Source organism: Amia ocellicauda, chromosome 1 (genome assembly GCF_036373705.1).
Source record: "Amia ocellicauda isolate fAmiCal2 chromosome 1, fAmiCal2.hap1, whole genome shotgun sequence".
Taxonomy (NCBI): Eukaryota; Metazoa; Chordata; class Actinopteri; order Amiiformes; family Amiidae; genus Amia; species Amia ocellicauda.
Window position 1 is genome coordinate 22,334,701 of NC_089850.1, and position 25,886 is coordinate 22,360,586.

General features: G+C 36.6%; 1 protein-coding gene across 2 annotated transcripts in view; it reads right to left on the minus strand.

Moving 5' to 3' along the window:
• Positions 1–1,056: 1,056 nt before the first annotated feature.
• Positions 1,057–25,886, minus strand: part of stx7l (syntaxin 7-like) — a 51,870-nt gene continuing 27,040 nt past the window's right edge. The window contains exons 3-10 of one of the 2 annotated variants that reach the window (XM_066699218.1): positions 22,298–22,367; positions 20,998–21,088; positions 10,950–11,087; positions 10,382–10,434; positions 9,107–9,203; positions 8,677–8,749; positions 5,957–6,039; positions 1,057–2,417 (exon numbers count right to left, since the gene is read on the minus strand). In XM_066699218.1, coding sequence (XP_066555315.1) covers positions 2,322–2,417; positions 5,957–6,039; positions 8,677–8,749; positions 9,107–9,203; positions 10,382–10,434; positions 10,950–11,087; positions 20,998–21,088; positions 22,298–22,367 — 701 coding nt within the window. In that variant the 3' untranslated portion in view covers positions 1,057–2,321. The remainder of the gene's footprint in view (positions 2,418–5,956; positions 6,040–8,676; positions 8,750–9,106; positions 9,204–10,381; positions 10,435–10,949; positions 11,088–20,997; positions 21,089–22,297; positions 22,368–25,886) is intronic. The other variant, XM_066699209.1, reaches the window with a different exon arrangement.

Below are 25,886 nucleotides of genomic sequence, written 5' to 3' on the forward strand. Positions count from 1 at the left end.
AGGATAATGCACCATGTCACAAAGGTCAAATCATTTCAAATTGGTTTCTTGAACATGACAATGAGTTCACTGTACTAAACTGGCCCCCACAGTCACCAGATCTCAACCCAATAGAGCATCTTTGGGATGTGGTGGAATGGGAGCTTCGTGCCCTGGATGTGCATCCCACAAATCTCCATCAACTGCAAGATGCTATCCTATCAATATGGGCCAACATTTCTAAAGAATGCTTTCAGCACCTTGTTGAATCAATGCCACGTAGAATTAAGGCAGTTCTGAAGGCGAAAGGGGGTCAAACACAGTATTAGTATGGTGTTCCTAATAATCCTTTAGGTGAGTGTATATTATAATACTTTCACCAAATTTCACAGTTGAAACAATGGCCATATCCAAAGCACTAGATCAGAAACCCCAACCCAAAGACTCCTGTCGCATAAAATGTGCAGTGAGATTCAATACTCCAACTAATGTGTTTTCATTGCTGAACACATTGTTTCAGTGATCCTTTTAGAATAAAATGTACACGCAATTTCTTTTTTAAACTCCTGCACGAAGCTCCATTCACATCATATAAGCTCAGACTCTGGTATTTGATACATGTTTAAATGTTAGCCATGCTGTCTCTTTACCAATTTCACCTATTTAATCAAATCTATAATTATTTTGACCTGCCAGTAGTACATGATTTGGACATTTGATTGACCTATTACCTTTTGTTTTAAATGACATACCCCTTAGTTAAAACCCATTAAAAGAGGTTTCATAGACTAATACCTTGCATTTTGGAAATTGGTTACAACAAACCTAATTAATTATTTAAGGGTTATTCTTTGAGTGCCTTTTCCAAAATGGTTTATTCATATATTTTGTAATGTGCTTGAAAACATGAATAACCGTTCTAATCTAACTGGTAACAAAAAAGGTACAGCATTAGAAAACAATTACTTTCAATATGTAATTTACTTTTTAACAATAAGACATAATATTTCCATACTAAGACAGTGCTAATGTGAACACCATTGTAATAATGCTAAAAACAAAAAACTAGTGACAAAATTGAGTTGAAAGATTTGTTTTTATTGTAACAGTTGGCATTTTAAAGTACAAAGGCAAAAGGCCCTCATAAGTTACTTACAAATCACACCTTGATTATTCATATTAATATTATTTCATACATTCAGAATATTAAAATTTACCAAATACAGATGGAGCATGTTAGGTGGAAGAGTCGTGTGAAAGGTTCCTAACTGCACTTGTTAGTCAAACTAGTGTCACTGCATACAAACAAATGTATATGGAACACATTTTTAGTAAGTCCTCCTGCCCAGTAAAATAAAAATATGAATATATAGATATAAAAAAAAATCATGGAATTAACATTGTATTCCACCTGTTGCAATTACCACAGCATTAAGCAAATATGCTCATATTCTTATGGCTTGATACTTGTTATTGTTGAGGAAGCACAGCTAGCAAATTGTTTTTGTATTACCATGGCATCTGATTTTAAAGCTAGGCGTGTGTGAATACCACAATGATATAGTAACAAACACCTCCCCTGCACATTTAACATACAAGCACATTACACACACATAATGACAATCACATATAAACATGGTAATATTGCTTGAGACTTGGAATAATGACATGCATGGCTGTTCGTATGACTGAAATGTAATATATAACAATGGTGATAATCACAGAGAAGCAAAAGCATTTGAGTACTATTCACTATTCACATTTAAAAGAAAAATCTACATTCCATTAAATACAACAATGGTGATTATCTGAAATGTGCTTGACAGACAACCATACTTTAGTATTGATCACTTGGACAATACTAATAATTAAAAAAAAAAATTCTACATTTAATTGCTGAACAAATACGTATGCAAAATTGGCAATCTTCAGTCAATTTATGGCAGATACATTGAGCTGTGATAATTTAATCACTAACCAAGCAATGTGCACATTTGGAATGTTAGCACTTTCCCCTGTATTTTTATTTTATATTATATAAAACAAAATAACAGTCAAAGTTTAAAGTGTTACACTTGTTAACTTGTATTGGATAATCATATTTAAATCTGGAATCTCCTTTGCAAACTTTGGCTGCACTGGATTGGCCATAACTTATAAACTATGAATACATATTTCATTATAAAGTACAGTGATAAAAACATATATGGCTGGTTTCACAGACCTTGATTTGCACTAGTCTAGGACTACTGTAGCTAAAATAACATTGGGCAGTGCATAACTAGTGCCAATCTGGGTCTGTGAAACCTGCCCATAGAGTGTCAAATTGTAATTGAAAATCTTCACTTTCTCAAAGATGCCCAGATGATTAATCCAATCACCACAGCAAGTATTACGAGAACCACAACAAGAATACATATCTTCTTTCGTGACTTGCGCTGTAAGTAAACAAAAATCAAAACAAAGCATGTTAAATTATATTATATATATATATATATATAGGAACACACACACAAAACATTAATAAGACCATCCAATACCCTTCAGCATATAGTTAATTGTCTCCCGTTTAAGACAGTACACTATATAACCAGATGCTGATGCTACCCCAGACGCACACGCCAGCCAATTTACAAAAAGGCATTGGCTGTTGCATGCAAAATACATTTGGATGCAGGCCTTCTCTTAAAGAAACTATGTGCCTGTACCCGATAACTTGTTTTTTAAGAGATACCAAAGGTCCCTCGCTCACTCTCAAGAAAAAGCATGAAGTAATGTATAAAACAGAAATAACATGGATCATTTAAAATAAGAACTTGAATATATAAAAAGTCATTATAGGTGATTGATTAAATAATTAACATTAAAACCTGATGGATAATTGCCCTCCATGACCAGTTTCAGTGATTACTGCTTCATGGTAATTGTTCATCTTGGTTAATTAATTTAAATGAATTTTCTACAGCAGCACAAGTCCTTTGTAGCTAGAATTTAATAGGTAAGTATGTTTTGTAAATTGCCCTGGACAAGGGCTTCTGCCAAGAAAGAAATAATAATAATAATAAAAAACAAATCCTTATACAGTGCATCCGGAAAGTATTCACAGCGCTTCACTTTTTCCACATTTTGTTATGTTACTGCCTTATTCCAAAATGAATTAAGACTGTTAAACATTATAAAACAAAACAAAAAAAATATTTTCTAGGCTAATCATTAAGGTAATTAAATGCAATCAGATGTTGGGTGGAGTCCTAATAGGGTGAGACTGACAACGTTTGCCTTGTTTCCACTTCTGAAGTGGCCATAGCTGGCCATGTGCAACACAGCCCACGTTTGTGAATATTGCTGTAGTACTGCATTTCTTAATTTGAAAGCACAGAGGGAAAACAATATAAGTAATATACAGTGAGGGAAAGAAGTATTTGATTCCATGCTGATTTTGTACGTTTGCCCACTGACAAAGAAATGATCAGTCTATAATTTTAATGGTAGGTGTATTTTAACAGTGAGAGACAGAATAACAACCAAAAAATCCAGAAAAACGCATTTCAAAAAAGTTATACATTGATTTGCATGTTAATGACGGAAATAAGTATTTGACCCCTTCGACTTAGTACTTGGTGGCAAAACCCTTGTTGGCAATCACAGAGGTCAGACGTTTCTTGTAGTTGGCCACCAGGTTTGCACACATCTCAGGAGTGATTTTATTCCACTCCTCTTTGCAGATCCTCTCCAAGTCATTAAGGTTTCGAGGGTGACGTTTGGCAACTCGAACCTTCAGCTCCCTCCACAGATTTTCTATGGGATTAAGGTCTGGAGACTGGCTAGGCCACTACAGGACCTTAATGTGCTGCTTCTTGAGCCACTCCTTTGTGTGTTTTGGGTCATTGTCATGCTGGAATACCCATCCACAACCCATTTTCAATGCCCTGGCTGAGGGAAGGAGGTTCTCACCCAAGATTTGACGGTACATGGCCCCGTCTATTGTCCCTTTGATGCAGTGCAGTTGTCCTGTCCCCTTAGCAGAAAAACACCCCCAATGCATAATGTTTTCACCTCCATATTTGACGGTGGGGATGGTGTTCTTGGGGTTATTCCTCCTCCTCCAAACACGGCAAGTTGAGTTGATGCCAAAGAGCTCGATTTTGGTCTCATCTGACCACAACACTTTCACCCAGTTCTCCTCTGAATCATTCAGATGTTCATTGGCAAACTTCAGACAGGCCTGTACATGTGCTTTCTTGAGCAGGGGGACCTTGCGGTCACTGCAGGATTTCAGTCCTTCATGGCGTAGTGTGTTACCAATTGTTTTCTTGGTGACTTTGGTCCCAGCTGCCTTGAGATCATTAACAAGATCGTCCCGTGTAGTTCTGGGATGATTCCTCACCGTTCTCATGATCATTGAAACTCCACAAGGTGAGATCTTGCATGGAGCCCCAGACCGAGGGAGAATGACAGTTATTTTGTGTTTCTTCAATTTGCGAATAATCTCACCAACTGTTGTCACCTTCTCACCATTGGAATCTGATTGATTGATTGTTTCTGTGGACAGGTGTCTTTTATACAGGTAACTCCAGGTAGAGTGCTCCTAATCTCAGCTCATTACCTGTATAAAAGACACCTGGGAACCAGAAATCTTGCTGATTGATAGGGGATCAAATACTTATTTCACTCAGTAACATGCAAATCAATTATTAACTTTTTTGAAATGCGTTTTTCTGGATTTTGTTGTTGTTATTCTGTCTCTCACTGTTAAAATACACCTACCATTAAAATTATAGACTGATCATTTCATTGTCAGTGGGCAAACGCACAAAATCAGCAGGGGATCAAATATTTGTTTTACTCACTGTATATAAGTAATACTTGTTTGAATACTTGAACACCTATAGCCATTGCTAATGTTGCAATATATGAACATACATTGGTATTTCAGTATTGTGTTCCTTATATTTGCTTGCTTAGGAACAACTGATATTTGAATAACTTTTCAGAAAGTCTTATACTTTTAATACTTTTGCAAAGACTCCACTAGACCTCTGAAGGTGTGCTGTGGTATCTGGCACCAAGACGTTAGCAGCAGATCCTTTAAGTCCTGTAAGTTGCGAGGTGGGGCCTCCATGGATCGGACTTGTTTGTCTAGCACATCCCACAGATGCTCGATTGGATTGAGATCTGGGGAATTTGGAGGCCAAGTCAACACCTTGAACTTGTCATTCATCAGACCAGGCCACCTTCTTCCATTGCTCCATTGTCCAGTTCTGATACTCACGTGCCCATTGTAGGCGCTTTCGGCAGTGGACAGGGGTCAGCATGGGCACCCTGACTGGTCTGCGGCTACGCAGCCCCATACACAACAAACTGCGATACACTGTGTGTTCTGACACCTTTCTATCAGAACCAGCATTCACTTATTCAGCAATTTGAGCTACAGTAGCACGTTTGTTGGATCGGAACACATGGGCCAGCCTTCGCTCCCCACGTGCATCAATGAGCCTTGGTCGTCCATGACCCTGTCGCCGGTTCACTGCTTTTCCTTCCTTGGACCACTTTTGATAGGTACTGATCACAGCAGACCGGGAACACCACACAAGAGCTGCAGTTTTGGAGATGCTCTGACCCAGTCGTCTAGCCATCACAATTTGGCCCTTGTCAAAGTCGCTCAGATCCTTACGCTTGCCCATTTATCCTGCTTCTAACACATCAACTTTGAGGACAAAATGTCCACTTGCTGCCTAATATATCCCACCCACTGACAGGAGCCATGATTATCAGTGTTATTCACTTCACCTGTCAGAAGTTATAATGTTATGGCTGATTGGTGTATTTTCCAAGTCTGAGGTTTTGTCTAAGGACAATGTTGGTATAACTGTCCCTGTTATTTATGTTACAGCTGATGATGATTTCAAATACCACACAAAATACCAAGTTCATGAAGTGTACTTAATTAAAGAGTGGTCAATCTGGTAGTATTTACCTGGTAGTCTGCAGCTCTTGCTAACTGCTGTGTTGCAGACTGTACATGTACGTCAGCACACTCTACATTGGCCTCTATGCTGTCTGGGTAAAGAGAGAAAAGCTCACATAATTGACATAATATATTATTTTAAATAACCTCTTCAACTGTAGACAATGCCACTAAAGGAAAGACAAAAAATCTAACAAAAATATGTTTATCTTTCTTATTATTTATTTTTATAAAAGTTACATTATTATCTTTAAGATATTTTGTTTCCTTTCTTTAGGAGCTCATCATCCTTTGATACTAATACCAATAAACACTATTATACACTCACCTAAAGGATTATTAGGAACACCATACTAATACTGTATTTGACCCCCTTTCGCCTTCAGAACTGCCTTAATTCTATGTGGCATTGATTCAACAAGGTGCTGAAAGCATTCTTTAAGAAATGTTGGCCCATATTGATAGGATAGCATCTTGCAGTTGATGGAGATTTGTGGGATGCACATCCAGGGCACGAAGCTCCCGTTCCACCACATCCCAAAGATGCTCTATTGGGTTGAGATCTGGTGACTGTGGGGGCCAGTTTAGTACAGTGAACTCATTGTCATGTTCAAGAAACCAATTTGAAATGATTCGACCTTTGTGACATGGTGCATTATCCTGCTGGAAGTAGCCATCAGAGGATGGGTACTTGATGGTCATAAAGGGATGGACATGGTCATAAACAATGCTCAGGTAGGCCGTGGCATTTAAACGATGCCCAATTGGCACTAAGGAGCCTAAAGTGTGCCAAGAAAACATCCCCCACACCATTACACCACCACCAACAGCCTGCACAGTGGTAACAAGGCATGATGGATCCATGTTCTCATTCTGTTTACGCCAAATTCTGACTCTACCATCTGAATGTCTCAACAGAAATCGAGACTCATCAGACCAGGCAACATTTTTCCAGTCTTCAACTGTCCAATTTTGGTGAGCTTGTGCAAATTGTAGCCTCTTTTTCCTATTTGTAGTGGAGATGAGTGGTACCCGGTGGGGTCTTCTGCTGTTGTAGCCCATCCGCCTCAAGGTTGTACGTGTTGTGGCTTCACAAATGCTTTGCTGCATACCTCGGTTGTAACGAGTGGTTATTTCAGTCAAAGTTGCTCTTCTATCAGCTTGAATCAGTCGGCCCATTCTCCTCTGACCTCTAGCATCAACAAGGCATTTTCGCCCAGAGGACTGCCGCATACTGGATGTTTTTCCCTTTTCACACCATTCTTTGTAAACCCTAGAAATGGTTGTGCGTGAAAATTCCAGTAACTGAGCAGATTGTGTGGTCTGGCACCAACAACCATGCCACGCTCAAAATTGCTTAAATCACTTTTCTTTTCCATTCAGACATTCAGTTTGGAGTTCAGGAGATTGTCTTGACCAGGACCACACCCCTAAATGCATTGAAGCAACTGCCATGTGATTGGTTGGTTAGATAATTGCATTAATGAGAAATTGAACAGGTGTTCCTAATAATCCTTTAGGTGAATGCATTTCTGGAGTTCATTTTAATAATTTCCCACTATTTTAGTTTAGTACATTTAACATATTTATTTTCAGATTATTATAATATATTTTCGCATTTAATTTAATACTTAACAGAGGCAGAGTTTAGGCTTCCCTTCCCTTACAGATAGGTCCTTACAGATAAGAAAGGTGACAATGTATTTTTTTTTATCCCCCCATATATTCATGCATGTATGTCTATTACTTTTGTATTCAAAGACTTACAAGTTTAAGATCTATACCATAAAAGACAAAAGTTAACATCAGATAATTTATAACAAATTACAAGCTTGATGGTTTACATATATTAGCAGAACTACTTCAACAAACTCAGGGAGAAAGTTCAAAATAAATTTAAAAACCCCACAGGACTCTTTTCTCTAACAAAGGGCGCAGGCCAGCTCTTTGAGGACCCTTAATTCTCAGTGGGGTTTATTAAAAGCAATTAGAGATCTGTTTGTTCAACACATTTAATTGATGCATTTAGGACTGTGACATCATCAACAGTCAGTCTGACACTTCATTGTGTATGTGCAAGTGTGGCTCTCTCAGGGGGCCATCTGAACCGATTCCACACAGAATTCTAGTAATTAAATCATGCAGTCTGTCCAAAGTTAGTTTACTGTGAAGTCTGCATTTAGTTTTCAATGTGAAATGTAGAATACAAAGCACAATGCTCAGGGTTAACTCAACTTACCAGAGCAGTTATGAAAATGCATCTACATTTAAGTTACATGAAGGTCAATAAATGAATATAGAAGAAGACTGTTTTCATTCTTCTAAATACCTTTTTATATTTAATATAATGGTTCGCTTCACCTTTACTGTATGTATCTCCGTAAACTGAAGATAATTACAGGAAATTACGGAACACTGCACATAACCTGCTCTGACTACAATGTCTGGGTAAATGTATCTTTGCAAGAAATTAGTTTCAGATCACAACTCCACATTTAAAGGAATCTGGAACTGGAGAAACCACAAGATCTTTGCACATGAAAATCTTTAAATCATTACCCCCTCTTCAAAAATATATCAATTTTAAAATAAATAAAAATAACTGGTTCTAGTAATAATATATGTTTTAGAAATATAACTGCATTACAAAATGAGAAAGAACTGTCTGTAACATACCATATGATCATTTCTGCTTTTAAATAGATCGAGACAGTAAAACAGAGTCTTACCAATAGTGTCTCCCTGCTCGTGAATCATCATTCCCAAATCTTTGAAGATTTCATTAATATCCAAAATATCAGACTGATAAAAAAAAAAAACAGTTAAACATACCAATTTTATACTTTTTCTTTTCAGTCAAGTTTTGAAAATAATACATAACATATACTTTTTACATGATTTTACTACTATCCTACAATATGTGGCTAGGTAACTTAAAAGCCAATATAAGATTAATATATGCTGCAAATAAAACAAAATAGGCACCCCAATTTGTGACTGTGTCACATTATAAAGAGCAGAACTGTACTAATGTATAAGAATATTTCACCCACAAGGATATTAAATATATCCCAGAGAGGTCAAGTGAAATTTTTAGTAACCAATAAACTATTTTAAATCCACTTAAAGACAAGGATTTGACATGTAATCAGTATTTACTTCAAGTTGTCTGATGGTGGTTTCTCTTTCTTTGATAAGCATAAGATCCTCTTCTGTAATGGCATCTGCTTGGGTTTGTACATAGGAGGGGGGTTCACTGTTGTTGAAGAGAGGGACGAAATATATTAATTCAGAAAGCTCATAACATTAATACAGAGCAATTGTCATATCTTAAACTATATAAGTGTCAGTTCAAAATGATATTATACTATATTAACATTATATTTTGGCATTTTATATAACATTTGATTTTTAAAATGTATTTATGTATGCAGCCATTAATAAATGGCAGGGACTTTAAGACTGGGGCAGGGATTAAATCAAAACTTTGACCCATACACTAATAGAAAACTACAGCAGAACTGTATTCAGTTGTGGCTTAATTTTTAGTTAGATGCCACTTTCTTCTAATTATAAATGTAACCGCTATGATATACAGGTTTGTAGTTTTCTATTAGTGGGTGGGTCAAAGTTTTGATTTAATCAGGCCCTGGATCACATCAGTAACTACAAATCAATCAATCATCCTCACATGCCCTTCAGTTTCATTAAGGCTCAGTCGTACTAAAGATGGAGGTGAGGGCAGATAGTGTTGTGGAAACCTGAGTTTCTAGTATCTGGACTGTTTCAAAACCAGAAAGGAATGCTTAGTGTTTCAATGCGACAGATTGTTTTCTACTAAATTTCATCAATCATTTAAAAAAAAATTATTGTACTTTTTTATTTTGTAATAACAAATATGCCTGGATCAGAAACATTAAAATACACATTTAAATGTTTACTGTATTTCTCAACGTACCACATATGTCTTCAAATAATATCTATCTTATAAACAGACATAGAGACACAGAGTTAAAAACATCAATCCTTTGAAACTGACCTTTGTTATTGAATATAAATGGTGTGTGTATGTGTTGGGGTTTTAAATTCACATAATAGTTTCTGCATGGTTAATCCATGTAATGAATATAATTTTTTCTTCGTATTGTTTTTCTTTTGTCACATGCTTCTGGGCATTTCACTGAGGGAACACAAGACTAAACTACATTTTCCTCATGATGTATGTTTAGGTAAACTTATCATGAGTAAAATGATCAAACTGTTATATGACCATTTCATGTTTTTGAATAAGACTCAGTCTTCCTTTGCAAGGGACATGTTTACTGTATTTTTGTTAAAGTATTTTTATGTGAAGCTAAACTGCATTCATTATATATTCTGCCAGCAAATATTGAAATGTGTGATCGAGCAGTTTGTACATGCGACATTGCTAACCTCTCAGAGGGTAACACATTTCCTCCTTTGAAGCCATCATCAGGAAAGCCACCCTACACACAAAAAAATAAACACTCATTAAAGGATGACTAAGGCCTAAAGAAACTACTTTTTCTTACCCTGAATTATAGGTGTCTTTCAGAGGGAACAATTAGCTGAACAGACTTTTTCCTCCAGCACTCATAAATCACACTTCAACACCTGATTAGCAACCATTTGCTATCCTGTATATGTGAGGAAACTCATTAAGTTGTTTTTGAACATAGATGTTTACTCTCCATAGATTGCTTGGGTTCTCTGATCTCTGTGATGTGGTACTATTACTACATTGTATGACCTGCTGTTTTGATGATAAAAAAGCCTTATAATTTCAAATAATATTGTTTAAACGTGTGTTAAAGTAAGTTCGTGTGTAATACCTGTGTAAATAAATTGGTGATATGGCATTAAAAGCTTATAGCCCGTAGCCTCTGAGCCTATTGTCTCTAAATATACTACTCTCCAATGCTTAAACTTTGTGATGAACAAGCACAATAAAAATGATTTAAAACACTCTTTGACAACTTACAGATACCCTTGAGCTGGCACGCACTCTGGCAACAAATTCCTTCTCTTTCTGAGCAGCTTGCCTTTGAATTTTTTGGAAGATGGCCAATGTATTTGAAAAATCATTAACAAGGCGATCTTTTTGTATCTTTCTCTGGCGCTGAAACAAAAGGCAAAAATTATCAAATATCTTATAAACATGACACACGTCTCTACCTGGTTTAAAGAACAATCATACACTAGTTAGTGTTAAGGATTATGGTTACAAGTAGCTTTTCCTTTACATTATTATTATTATTATTATTATTTCTTGGCAGACGCCCTTATCCAGGGCGACTTACAACATAAGTGTAATACAAAGTGCAATAATACAGTTAAGTACAAGGCAACATTGTACTAATTTAATTCTTAATATAAGTTTAATTTAACTATCTAAACTGTCTGAAATCTTTAAAATAAATTACAATTATTATTTTAACTTGTTTTGAAGTCTTCACAGGTTTCTGGAAAGACTAAGTAACAAGTAGGCCTATTTTAATATTGCAGAAGATAATATTCTAGGTATACAAAATGTAAAAAAAGGTTTTATAAATATGTAAATTACAATACTTCTTACAATACTACTAGTGTAAATTATTTTCCTAATTGTTGTGCAATGCGTTTTATTGAGTTGTTTGTCAAATGGAATGGAATAATTATTAATTATTTAAGTCCCACATTCTTCCAATGTGCACTGCATTTACCATTAAGAAATTTAGCTTTTCTGTGCCTCAAGGTTTCCTGTTAAAAGTGGCCACAGCTACAAAAACAGGAAATTCAAGTCCTGTATTCCTCAACTAACTGTAAAGTGTGGAGTTCTTGGAATACTCTGGGAAAAATAAACACCAATAACAACACAGCTGTGAACAACACATTAACCTTTTCATGTACTCATCCCTTTTCACATTTTTCTATGTGAATTATGGTTTAGTGAGGCAGTTTCTTAAATAATTTCAAACTATATGAACACAGAATTTGGGAAACAATATGACATATTCAGTTTTCACTTAGGCCTACAAATTCCCCTAAAAATAACGGGAATACCCAATCTTATTAATATAGGCTACTGTACAAAAGGAAGAATCAGACAAAACAACAACTACTGATTATTATATTTGATTATTGATTATATTTCCATGTCTAAGGGCCCTTTCGTACCTAGCTCCTTTATGAAAATCTGATTTAGAATTAACTAGCAATATATATATATGATTTCAAACCAGATAAACTGAATTTTTCCTGCAAGTTCAAATTCCCTTTCACACCAGAATGTGTTTGTTTACACCCTGCTTGTTCCAAATGAATCTAGATATGGGCCTGGACCAAAACTTGATTTTCCGGTCAATGCTGAGACAGATTTTCAATATAGTGAACATTTAACATGAAGGTCTCTGCAAATATTATGGCAAGCTTTTTTCATCAACATTTCAATGGGTCAAAAACCAGCACACCAGTTTCAAAAGCTGATATTTATATTCAGTCTGGCTGTATGTTTATTGTAATTATCATGTTCAAAATCAAAGTCGTCAACAAAAAGTACTCTAAAGAATAAAAGCAAATTATTCTAGCAGACATTTTCTTTTTTGCATTCCATTTTGAGAAGGTTTATACACTTTTGCGGCTTGTTATTTTCTTTACGGTTTCAGTAAAATTGTGCAGGTTGTTTTGATGAACAGCCAGGACTGAAATGCTGCTTTTCATTTTTAACTTGGCTTCCTTTATGTAATTAAAATGAAAATGTGATCTATTAACCTTGTGGTGCTGCACTTCTGATAGCATTAATTTTAAACGGAAGCTCGCAACATCCTTTCAACAGAGCTGGAATCGAGTCAGGTTGCTCCAATTTGTGTTATGGCCTGCCTCATCACCAGAAACGAGCCCCAGTGAGTACACACAGACAACCCTCCATCAGTGCCAGGAAATTAATACCTATTTGCAGACTTCCTAGGACTCCTAAAAACAGTACTGACCTGTAAACCCACAAACCCAGACTGCAGATCTCATAATTTTAAGCAAGTTATAATTTTTGGGTGCTCTCTGTATGCTAATCACAGGGAATAACATAAATGTGGTCTTAAGTATTTGATAATATTTGGAAATATAGTATATAAAGTAGTCTAACATTATGACATGTTTTAAAAGGTGTATCAAAATAATAAATATATTTATTAAAAATAAATGTATAAAAATCACACAATGTGTTAATCAAAATATATTGTGTAATTATAGTTAAGTTTGAATTAAAGTTCAAAATAAATACATAAAACAACATAACAGGAACTTTTCCACATGGTTCATATCTAATCCTGTTTGTAGCCTTCATCACATAAGGTTAAGAGAAAAAAAAAAAAAAAAGTTGCTCTTGCAGTGTGGCTTTACAGTGAGGGGAAAAAGTATTTGATCCCCTGCTGATTTTGTACGTTTGCCCACTGACAAAGAAATGATCAGTCTATAATTTTAATGGTAGGTGTATTTTAACAGTGAGAGACAGAATAACAACACAAAAATCCAGAAAAACTCATTTCAAAAAAGTTATAAATTGATTTGCATGTTAATGAGGGAAATAAGTATTTGATCCCCTCTCAATCAGCAAGGTTTCTGGCTCCCAGGTGTCTTTTATACAGGTAACGAGCTGAGATTAGGAGCACTCTCTTAAAGGGAGTGCTCCTAATCTCAGCTCGTTACCTGTATAAAAGACACCTGTCCACAGAAGCAATCAATCAATCAGATTCCAAGCTCTCCACCATGGCCAAGACCAAAGAGCTGTCCAAGGATGTCAGGGACAAGATTGTAGACCTACACAAGGCTGGAATGGGCTACAAGACCATCGCCAAGAAGCTTGGTGAGAAGGTGACAACAGTTGGTGCGATTATTCGCAAATGGAAAAAACACAAAATAACTGTCAGTCTCCCTCGGTCTGGGGCTCCATGCAAGATCTCACCTCGTGGAGTTTCAATGATCATGAGAACGGTGAGGAATCAGCCCAGAACTACACGGGAGGATCTTGTTAATGATCTCAAGGCAGCTGGGACCATAGTCACCAAGAAAACAATTGGTAACACACTATGCCGTGAAGGACTGAAATCCTGCAGCGCCCGCAAGGTCCCCCTGCTCAAGAAAACACATGTACAGGCCCGTCTGAAGTTTGCCAATGAATATCTGAATGATTCAGAGGAGAACTGGGTGAAAGTGTTGTGGTCAGATGAGACCAAAATCGAGCTCTTTGGCATCAACTCAACTTGCCGTGTTTGGAGGAGGAGGAATGAGCCCAAGAACACCATCCCCACCGTCAAACATGGAGGTGGAAACATTATGCTTTGGGGGTGTTTTTTTTGCTAAGGGGACAGGACAACTGCACCGCATCAAAGGGACGATGGACGGGGCCATGTACCCTCAAATCTTGGGTGAGAACCTCCTTCCCACAGCCAGGGCATTGAAAATGGGTCGTGGATGGGTATTCCAGCATGACAATGACCCAAAACACACAACCAAGGCAACAAAGGAGTGGCTCAAGAAGAAGCACATTAAGGTCCTGGAGTGGCCTAGCCAGTCTCCAGACCTTAATCCCATAGAAAATCTGTGGAGGGAGCTGAAGGTTCAAGTTGCCAAACGTCAGCCTTGAAACCTTAATGACTTGGAGAGTATCTGCAAAGAGGAGTGGGACAAAATCCCTCCTGAGATGTGTGCAAACCTGGTGGCCAACTACAAGAAACGTCTGACTTCTGTGATTGCCAACAAGGGTTTTGCCACCAAGTACTAAGTCGAAAGGGGTCAAATACTTATTTCCCTCATTAACATGCAAATCAATTTATAACTTTTTTGAAACGCGTTTTTCTGTTTTTTTTGTTGTTCTTCTGTCTCGCACTGTTAAAATACACCTACCATTAAAATTATAGACTGATCATTTCTTTGTCAGTGGGCAAACGTACAAAATCAGCAGGGGATCAAATACTTTTTCCCCCCACTGTATATACACTAGGAGGACACTGTTGTATTCTAAAATGAAAAAATACCTTTCAAACATTCAGTATTGCACCAACACCATATAATTTAATCAATTCTAACATAGGCAGACCTAATATAATATACAAATAATAATATGTATTATAAATAAATAAAAAAACAACACTGGTAACATCTGTTCAGACTATACCTGTAATACAGCAGCCTGATCTGCTGGGCTGCTCAGCACTCTTGTTTGTATGTACTTTCTTATTAAACTATGCTTCCCTATGATTCTGATTACCTTTGAATTGTTATGACAACCTCTCCCTTAGCACATACTTATTACTTACCTGTATTAGGTCTGCACTTGTTAGCTCATTGTATTTTGTACTATTTCACTGAATTTGTAATGCTTTGAAATGTGTATTGTGTAAACTGTAAGTCACCTTAATAAGGGTGTTTGCCAATAAATAAATACATATTATTATGATTACACATAACAGAATATGTGGTTTGTGTTCCTTTAAATTGTAACATTGGGAAAAACATGATGGTGTCATTTCAATCCAGTTCAACCAAGCATGTAACTACATTGCCACATAATTAAATGATAATTGTTATTTAGTTAATTTTAATCTCTCAATAGTAACACAAATGTATCGCACCAATTATTGTTTTTTGTCAGTCTGTGGGGTTGTAAAAGAAAAAGAAAACGAAAACATTTTGACATTAGCAGCATCAGCCGGCTCTGTGGCTCTCAGTGCAACATAGTCAGTAGCACTTTCCACAGCAGCGTTTACCCTACCATTATGCTGCCCCTCCCCCCCTACACGACAATCTGCCAGCAATCCCCGCCGGCAACAATTCAGTACCAGACCACCTGACCTATGCATAATTTCTGGGGGAAACACAGCAGCAGTCTAACACAGCTGGGATTTAAAAATTTTGCTGGAAGCTAAATGTGTGCCTCCCCTGTCCAATAATACAATGTTCTCATTTGTATTGTAAGGTACTCTGTTGCAGAAGCCTCTACCATTCACTATAATTCTTTGAACTCTCCAAGGACTTTTGGTTGGGGTGGGGGGGTGCTACTATTTTAAGAACTGTTTTAAATGTAGGCTTGTATCGACTGATCAGTTTGCCAGTTTTGAGGTGCAGGTATTTAAAGTGGAGCCGACTAGGCCGGACATTTGTGCACTTATTTATAGACTTCCAACTTATTTACTGAACTACAACAAGGGGTTAATTGGGGAATTTTCTGAATTTGTATCTACATTGGTTCCTTGTTGTGACAGCCTTGTCATAGTAGGTGATATTAATATTCATATCTGTTGTCCTGATAAGCCTTTGGTACAGGATTTTGTAGCGTTAATGGATTCGTTCAACCTTACTCAATCTGTAGTAGGGTCTACGCACAAGCAGGGTCACACTCTGGACTTGGTACTGTCCTGGGGTGTCCCGGTGTGTGAGCTGGCTATAGAAAATATTGGGCTATCAGACCACTTTTTTATTATGTTCAATGTGTCTTTTGTTGGCCTATTCCTGACCCTGTGACAGCTGGCCGTTGTGTTCGGTCCATAAATGCTCTGACCGCTCTTAAGTTTTCAGAGGTGTATTATTCTCATGCCCTTGCCGCTGATCTGTCTCCATCTAGTCGGGACCTAGATGAGCTGGTAGCCGACTAACACCGTGTGTAATGACATCTTGGACTGCACTGCGCCAGTCAAACAGGTAAAATCGAAAGCTGTATCTCAGCCCTGACTCAATGTCGAGAGTCGATCTCTTAGACAAAAATGGAGACAAGCGGAAAGGAAATGGAAAAAAGATGAATATGTCAAAAACACAATGTGTCATATCATTGGTATGTAGACGATACCCAGCTGTATATACCTTTGAAAATGTAATAACTCCACACTTGTATCTCTGCTTGCTTGGTTGAGATAAAAGGGTGGATGGCTTCTAGTTTCCTACAGCTCAATGAGTCCAAATCTGAAGTGGTAATCTTTGGCGCCTCCAAGTTACACAATCAGCTTTCCCGTCATCTTGGTCCTTCAGCCGCCAATGTTAACACTAAGGCGAGAATCCTTGGGATGATCTTTGATTCTGAGCTGAAATTTGATAAATCAATGACTTAGTGAAGGGTAGCTTCTATCAATTGAGGGGTATTGCAAAATTGAAAGGCTTCTTGTCTTAAAGATATGGAAACTGTGATTCATGCTTTTATCTCATCCAGAATGGACTACTGTATTCTCTGTATCTGGGGCTATCCAAAAAATTGCTTTTGCGGATGCAGTTGTTGCAAAATGCAGCGGCCAGACTGTTGACTGGCACAAAGAAACGTTCCAGCATCACTCCGGTCCTGGCTTCTCTGCACTGGCTTCCTGTTGATTTGAGTTCAATACAAGATTCTGTTAATGGTGTTTAAAGGCTGACATCGACTTGCTCCAGTTTATATTTCCAGTCTATTGCAGAGTCATCAAGCTGCTAGATCCTTAAGATCGTCACAGAGTTTTAAATGTCCCTAAATCCAGATTAAAAACCAAAGAAGATCGTGCTTTCTCCGTGGCAGCGCCTCGCCTCTGGAATAGCCTCCCACTACAAATTAGAGCAGCTGACTCGACTGAATGTTTTAAATCTATGTTGAAGACGCATCTCTACTCTGTTGCATATGAGTGTTCTTAGATGTATGGAGTTTCCACTGTGATGCATCTGATGAGTTTTGTGTTCTGTCTATTTGTGGTTATGTGTTTTTTGGAACACTTGTGTTGTATTTAAATGTGCTAAATGTTGATTGATTTATTGATTGATTGAAGGTAGGATTAGGACGTACATCTGTGTAACTAGTATTTTTTCTAGACCTCAGCACCTTGGCTTATTTCACCCATTTTATTTTTTTATTTACCACAGTGGCTTGTAAAAGAGGATCACCATTCTTTTAATTTTCAGAGTTGCATGTCTTGGTATACTAAAGTTCCTAAGCTACAGCTCTAGAAAAAATTGAGAGCACTTAACATTGATTTCTGAACTTGGAGTGGTCTCTTCATTTTTTCAAGAGCTGTAAACGCAACAAAACCTTTTCCAAACACAACAAAATGCCTTTCCACATGAAACAAAAATACGTTCACAATGGAAATGAGGTAATGGAGAAGGCAGAACAGCTGCTGTGACATGCGAATGCCATTTATCAATGCTAATCATGTAAAAATGCAAACTCTACAAATAAAATAGTTTTAAATTTGATATACAAATTATTACACCATGTCAACTAAAGACACCCCCGGCATTTACAACCTAGGGCTAATTGATTTCTGGAGAAACCCTTATTTCCCATAGGCACAATGTTATAAACAATGGTTTTGTACACCACGGTTTTGTGCATGGGTAATTACTTATGCATTCAATTATTGTCTCTTTTGTATTTGTAATTAATTGAGAACAATTTGCAGATTATATTTTTCACTTTTCACATTTTCTGTATTGATCAGTGGCAAAAACACCTGATTTAATCCATTTTGATTTCATCTTCAGATTTTCATGTAACACAATGAAATGTGGAAAAGTCCAAGGGGAGTGAATACTTTTGAGAGCCACTGTATATACAGACGGGTGTGAAATTAAAAGAAAAACCCACAAAGTGTCTCAGTAAGGTGTTGGGCCACCATGAGCCACCAGAACAGCTTCAATGCTCTTGGCACGTATACTTTGAGTCTCTGGAACTCTAATGGAGGGATGGAACAGCATTCTTCCAAAAGATATTCCCTCATTTGGTATTTTGGTGATGGTGCCAGGCCAGGAAAATGCCCCCCACAACAGAACAGAGCCTCCGGACCCCCTCACTGTAGGGGTCAAGCAGTCAGGCCTGTACCATTCTCTTGGTGTCCCCACACATGCACTCACCCACTTGTTGAAAATACTAGCTAGTTGAGCAGTCTTTGTGACTGAAGCTCCTGCCATTCGGGCCCCAATAATGACCCCTCTTTCAAAGTCACTGAGATCCTTTCCTCTTGTCATCTTGATCCAAAATCAGAGCATGATAGGATGTTAATTGCTTTATTGCATCATGTAATACACCTGTTTGCAGGCATCTACATTCGTTATGTTTCTCCACTCATTTATTCAGGTTTTTCCTTTAATTTGTCACCCGTCTGTATCTCGAAATACAATTTAAGATATCTTAAACCTAATTGCAGATATCTCAAACTCCAGTTCAAGTTATCTCAAATTCAATTTTCGTAAAGTATCAGTTGTCCACTGTCTAGGCGTCCACTAATGGGCCTATTAATATTGTAACAGTTTTGCAAACTGTCTAGGTTTCAAGCATGAGAACACACTCTTATTACAAACAGGAACCGCTTTTTATTCAGTAACCATATTTACGCCACTCTCAAGGGGCTTTCTCGCCGGACGTGGTGCAGCAGAGGGGCAGAGTTAAGAACTGGCAAAGCAGATCGGCGTACAAGAAATAAAATATTTTCAACTTTCGCCATGCCACGCCTTGAGGTGAGCCATCAGCCAATTGGAAAAGAGTAGCAGGCTCAAAATAGATAAAATGGAAGAAAAAGATCAGTGACTATTTTGATATTTAATATATATATGAAAAATATCAATACATTGAAAATCCATTCAACTTGCAGAAGCCAATAGTCCAAAAAGTGATGTGAGCAGCAGGTTCTTAAGGGAGCTTTTCAGGATTGCAGTTCTAGCGTTAACGCTAGAGTTCAATAAACTTTTCCTTGATATTATAATGTAACCAATATATTAAAATAATAACAAAGTGCTATATCCCGACAAATGTTTTGTGATAAAAGACTATGGGTGCTGACCACTGCCATGGCCACACAGTCAACCGAAAGTCCTGAGGACCACTCCTAATAATCCTTGCGCCCCACTGATGCTGGGTCTCAGCCTGTGGCCCTGGGTTACACTAACGTTACAATATTATTCATACATTACTTGGTCTAAAGAGAAGCAGCATGGAAGACAGATTCAAATAAATTGTATCATTAGTAGAACAAGAAAGCTTTGTGTTTATATGACTGAACATTTGTAACAAAACATAAAACAAAAACAAAACAAAATAAAAACTTAATTTATATTTTAAGATAATTATGGATATGAAATAAGTATTGCTTCATTCCAAAAGGTATTTTACAGTTGACATACTGTAATAATTTGAATGAATCAAATTAAAAACTATTTAGTTTGTGTTTATGTAAAATTATTACTCCCTAATTTTCAGTAATTTGCATCTCAAAAGTTTCTCCAAAATACATGGATGGTTTCACACATGAGGGTGAAATTTGCTATACATTTATCAACTGAACTATTTTTTTAAATATGTGTATAGTGGATTTGAGATTAATGTGATAGCATACAGGATGAAATGTACTACAGACTGGCACCAAAAGTGCTATGGACAGGCAACAGTTCACAGGCACAGGCTGTTTCAGAGCTCATATAACAAGAGCTGGGGTGATAAACTTGCTCCAGTTTTAATAAAGTAACCCATTAACTAAGAGAAAGATCCCAATTTGTAAGATAATATTAAGTTATCATAGTTGCTGCAATAATCCAACACAGCACACAAGTGGTGTGTCCTCAGGGGCTAGGATATCCAGGGACTGAGCTAAGGAAGGTAAATCAATCAGGTATATCAGACTACATAACTTTATATAATTTTGTATATTGTACTTAATTTTATTTACTGTTGAACTGCTTTTTATTTTTACAAACAAAAATGTATTTCACTATTAAATCCCAAATAAAATTATAATTAGCACTATATGCCTCATATTCAAAAACTGAAGTAAACTATAAATACTGCTTACTGATAAACAAGATTGTTTAAAAAAAATCTGTAATTTTTGTACCTCTCTTTTTCCCCAATACTACAAATTAAACAGTGTCTGTAGTCCTGTTCCCCTCCCACCGCACCACCCAAATGTTTATATTCCATGAAATACTCAGATAAAAATTAGTGGTTTTAAGAATGCAGTTACCTTTGTTTATTTACGTGTGCTGGAAAACTGCTGGTTTAAGGAAAAGCTTTATGAGATGCATTTCAGAATAAATGTATATATGTGCACCTGTTCAGTTGTCACAGGCAGTGAACCAAACTCCTTCATAAACCGGTCAGTTTCTTTCGCCAGCTGGTTTACAGATAGCTGTTTCTGTTGCCTAGAATTTAAAATGGAAAAAACAGGATCATGCATTTAAGAACTGTGATACATTTGCATTCATATTGTTTTAAGAAATGTTTGATTTGTGATTAAAGGTACTGCACTGTACTGCACATTTATTGTCATTTCAGGAAACCATACTTCCTTTCGAAACACAAATTAGAAAAAGGGCAACATTAAGAAATCTACAATGCCAAATGTCAATTTATAGTATACAGTGTTGGGAGAGTTTGTGAACCCCTTAGAACAGGGGTGCTCAATCCTGGTCCTGGAGATCCTCAATCCACTTACTCGCATAGGTCACCCTAAATCACCAATTTCTTAATACTGGGAACACGCAAGTTATTTGTCAATTAAGCAAGTCAACCAAGGGAATTCTTCCCTCAGGAGGCTGCAGGTATTCAGATAATTGCTCCAATAGTTTCTAAAGGACTGAATTTACCACACCACCTGCTTCATTGATTAGGATGAAATACTTCCAGGTGTTTATAAATTGTTGAAACAAGGGTGACCTCGAAAACCTGCTGGATAGGCTCTCCAGGACCAGGATTGAGTACCCCTGCCTTAGAATGATCTGTATTCCTACATTAATTTGACCTAAAATGTGACCCAATATTTATCTAAGTCTTAATAATAGATAAAGAGAATATGATTCAACAAATAACACCACATTTTTCTTTCACTTTTTCCTGTCTTTATTGAACACATTGATCCAACATTCACTGTCTTTCTTTCAAAAAATATATGAACTTCTACGATAATGAGCTCTATTAAGGGGATAATTTGAGTCAGGAGTTCCTCACTGAGATGACAATCAGGTGTGCATTTGAGGGGCCCTTCCCTATAAAACAAACACAATCTTTGGATGTCACCATCGGCATTGGCTCTTTACGATACAGGTTTGTGAAGTTAATCATGACTAGTAAAATGCCTTAGTACTGTAGTACTTTAATTGCAAAAAATTTCGTAGCTTTCCCTCATGTTCATTCCTTTCAGTGTGCTCATTTTCATGTTTACATACAGAGCTACAAATGAATGCATACCCTTTATGTATTATACATAAAGTCAACGTTTCAGGTTAATGTAACATTGCACATATCATAGAAACTGCTAATTTTGGTTGTCACCTTTGTTCACCTTCTGTAAATTACCACTTCAACCAATCACTCTCTGCTGCAATCTACGGTACAAAACAAAGCAAACTTACAGCTGTTGTCTGAGTTCTGTGGTATCCTGTGGAGTTCCAAGCTGGTTGACAATTCTCTGAATTCCAGATGCTGACAAAAAAAAAAAGGAAATACATAAGTCATTACTCAAGGGATCATTCTTTATCAAGGTTGCTTTTCCAGAAAAGTAAGGATATACAAATGTATACATCAAGCTAGGCAGACCTGGGGGAAAAAAACTCTGACAATGGCTTATGCAATGTAACTGTGCAAAATACAAGACCATTTTCATGTCCTAGCAACATAAGTGATTTAATTTTACATTTAAAAAATAAATAAATAAGTTGTCCGCAAAATCAATGTCCTATGGTAGGGTGGTCGATCATTTTTTTAAAATTAATTATTTAAAGCTGTTATACAGTTAAATGGTTAGATTATCCCTTAACTTAGATGTATGCAATACCAAAAAAGCTAAATTATGACTTTACCCCTAATAAATCTGTCTTTTTATGCACCAAGTCCGCCATCTTGGATTTTCTGAGTCCAGCGTTTGCTGAGAAACGGCACCTAAATGCAGCTCCGCACAGCCGCTCCGAGTTTTCAGATTGGAATGTAGAGGCAGAGCGGACACACTGATCCTCCTGCATTCCACTGCCACAGCCGCCCGCCATTCATGCAGACTGCAGCAGCGTGGTGTGTGTATCGGCACCATACAGCTTTGAGCATGACACAATCACAGTGTCATAGGACTTTACAATGGGTTCGTAGTGTGATAGTATTGCAACAAAAATACCAATTTATACAATACATTAAATAAAAAGTTCCTACAGTAGAGTAATGAAAATAGAATAGGAAAATTAGGTGAGGAAGTAAAATTAACTGTACATGCAAGTTTATTTTTTAAACCGATCAATCAATCAGATTCCATAGTACTAATTTATATACAAGTATGTATTTATTATTTTAAATCAACAACTATTGGTCATCATCATGTCCAATTAAAACTGCTCATCTGTTGCCAGGAGAATTGCAATATGTTTGCAGCACATTTTAAATTAATGTTGTAAAAGTCGGTTAAGGAAAGTTTGTTTTTTTCAACACCACATTTTGTTTTTAATGACAATGCATCGTCTACAAAGGTTTATTATGTTTTGTGCATATTATTATGATTATTAGTATTAATCAAATTGAAAGCAGCGTCGCCATACAATACTGCTGCACTTTTTCTTTTCAATTTGTCAGTTTTTGCAAGTTTGTTGAGATGTCACTGTAAATTAAATATACATTTCAAAATATACAATGATAATGTTGCCTTTGAATGCATAGACTAAGCCCAGTTTGTACCTCAATAAATTATATTCCCAAATCTATACAGCACCACTTCACTGTTTTACTGTTATATACAAATCCGAGTGATAAGATTTGTACTACTAAGAAAACTATATACTGCGATTTAGAAACACCAGGGATCATTTTATGTGAAGCACATATCAGACTATGTATATCCAAACTATTATAATCGCATAAAAGGAATGGAGGAGCATGAGTTGTAACTTGATTGGGTGCTTTTTCATCTTCTGTGTCCCTTTGCCAGTTTGGAAAACACTTTCATTTTTTCACATGTAAATGCAAGCACGTGATTGCTTATACGATTTCTACTATCATATTACCTAAAATAAAATGTTTAATTTATGATATATCTGGGTATTATTATTGTTATTTATGTGAATGATCTGAGAATATAGCAGCCAGCTCCCCATCACCAAACTTCAAATGCTGCATATCTAACAAAGCGAATATCATCAGACCTGGAATTGGAATTGGAAATTAACAAGCTTCTTAAGAGGAATTTCACAACTTGGCAGTGAAAAACAAACCAACTTGCAAGTACAACTGGAAGTACAGTGAAACTCTGATACAACCTTGGGACCATAACATTGGTATGTGATAACCAAGGTATGTAATAACCAGGTACTGTACCTGCATAACATCCCCCAAATTAAAAAAGTACTGTACTGCAAAAACTAGTACTGCTTGGTTAACGTACATATACAATGTGTGTAAAGTAGCATAAATGTGTATTGCATTAGAAACCCCCTCCCCCATCTGATCAGAAATAAATGGGACATTTTCTTATTTTGAATTATAGGCTTATTTGGATGTTTTAATAGCGTACAGAGTCTGGTATTATTTACTATTTGTAATTGTTGACACATAAGTTATTTATTTTAGTTTAGACATTGTCACTTTGAAGTAAATCAACCCACTACATTCAAAATCGTTTACAGTTCTGTATTAATGGCAAGCGCTAAACGAGTGTCTCTCTCGCTCAAAGATAAACTACTTTATCAGTGAAATCAAAAAGGGAGGAAAGCAGCCACAATTACATAGCGAACATAAGCAAAGAGCTTGGTGTTATTACATGTTTTGTGATTACCATACCAAGTGCAGATCAGTTCATGGTTAAACCTGAAGAGCTAAAGTTTAATCCGCAGAGGACTAGCGGGCCAAAAATAGGACCGCCCAGGGGTGTGGCTAGAGGTCCAAAATCCCGCCCCCTTTTTAGCCTTAAAATGGGTTTTATTGGACAAATCTGCATAGCAACAAATTGTTTTAACCAATAGCAGAGATGTTCATTGATGGAATGAGCCATTCAAAAGACTTTTAAAACAGACAGAGGTTTTGTATTGGTTAAAAAAAATACCCGTCCCTTAGAGAAGACAGGAAAAGATGGCAGCTTGCTGAAAATGCACACTAGATGAGAGCGCTTTTAAAGGAATCAAATGGGGGATGTTTTGAACATTGTACTGTGTCTGAGACTGGTAAAACTAAATTAAACAAACTTTTTAGTATTGTAAACTTTTCATTTGGCACTGACGATACAGATTAAGACGTTTCTAGTTTATTTCCGCTGGTCAACCTAAATGTCAGAATCTCCTTTTCAACATAAATAACAGATAACGGATAAATTGACACAAAAGAAAGCTGGGAAGATTAATAAACACACTGTAGTAATAATCCAACATGTATTTTAACACAGCAACCCCGACCGGCCGATTTCTCCGCAAAGGAGAAAGAAAAGATCTGCCCCAAGCCGAACACACGCGTTTACAATCAATGCAAAGTAAGCGATGTACATGTATTATTATTATTTGTAGTAGTAGTAGTAGTATTGTTATTATTAAATATTACTGGTAGTAATAAAGACAACAACAACAACAACAATCTGTACATTTTGAAGAACACACAGCACAAGCCGACGGTCCGATTTAGTTTCATTTTTGTTGTTTTGCGGTGTAATTCTGATAGTTTCTAGACAGGTGCACTACTTGCAAAACTTATTATATCTCTTGAACAAGTATTTGTAAACATCTGTGTTTTTTTGTATTTTAAAAAGAGCATTCTGGCAATTCATATGAATATGATTTTCTAAGTGTTTATAAACCAGATTATTTCTGAAAACTGGGTTGTTTTGAAAATAAAAATGGTGTCTGTATAAGTTTAGTTTCTTTGCCAATGCACATTTCTGTATTCATTTGAAAAATAAACGAATTATAGACGAATGAAAAACATCAGTGTCTTATGTTTCTTGTGATATATAGGTTTCATATTATGCTTGTATGTATTTAT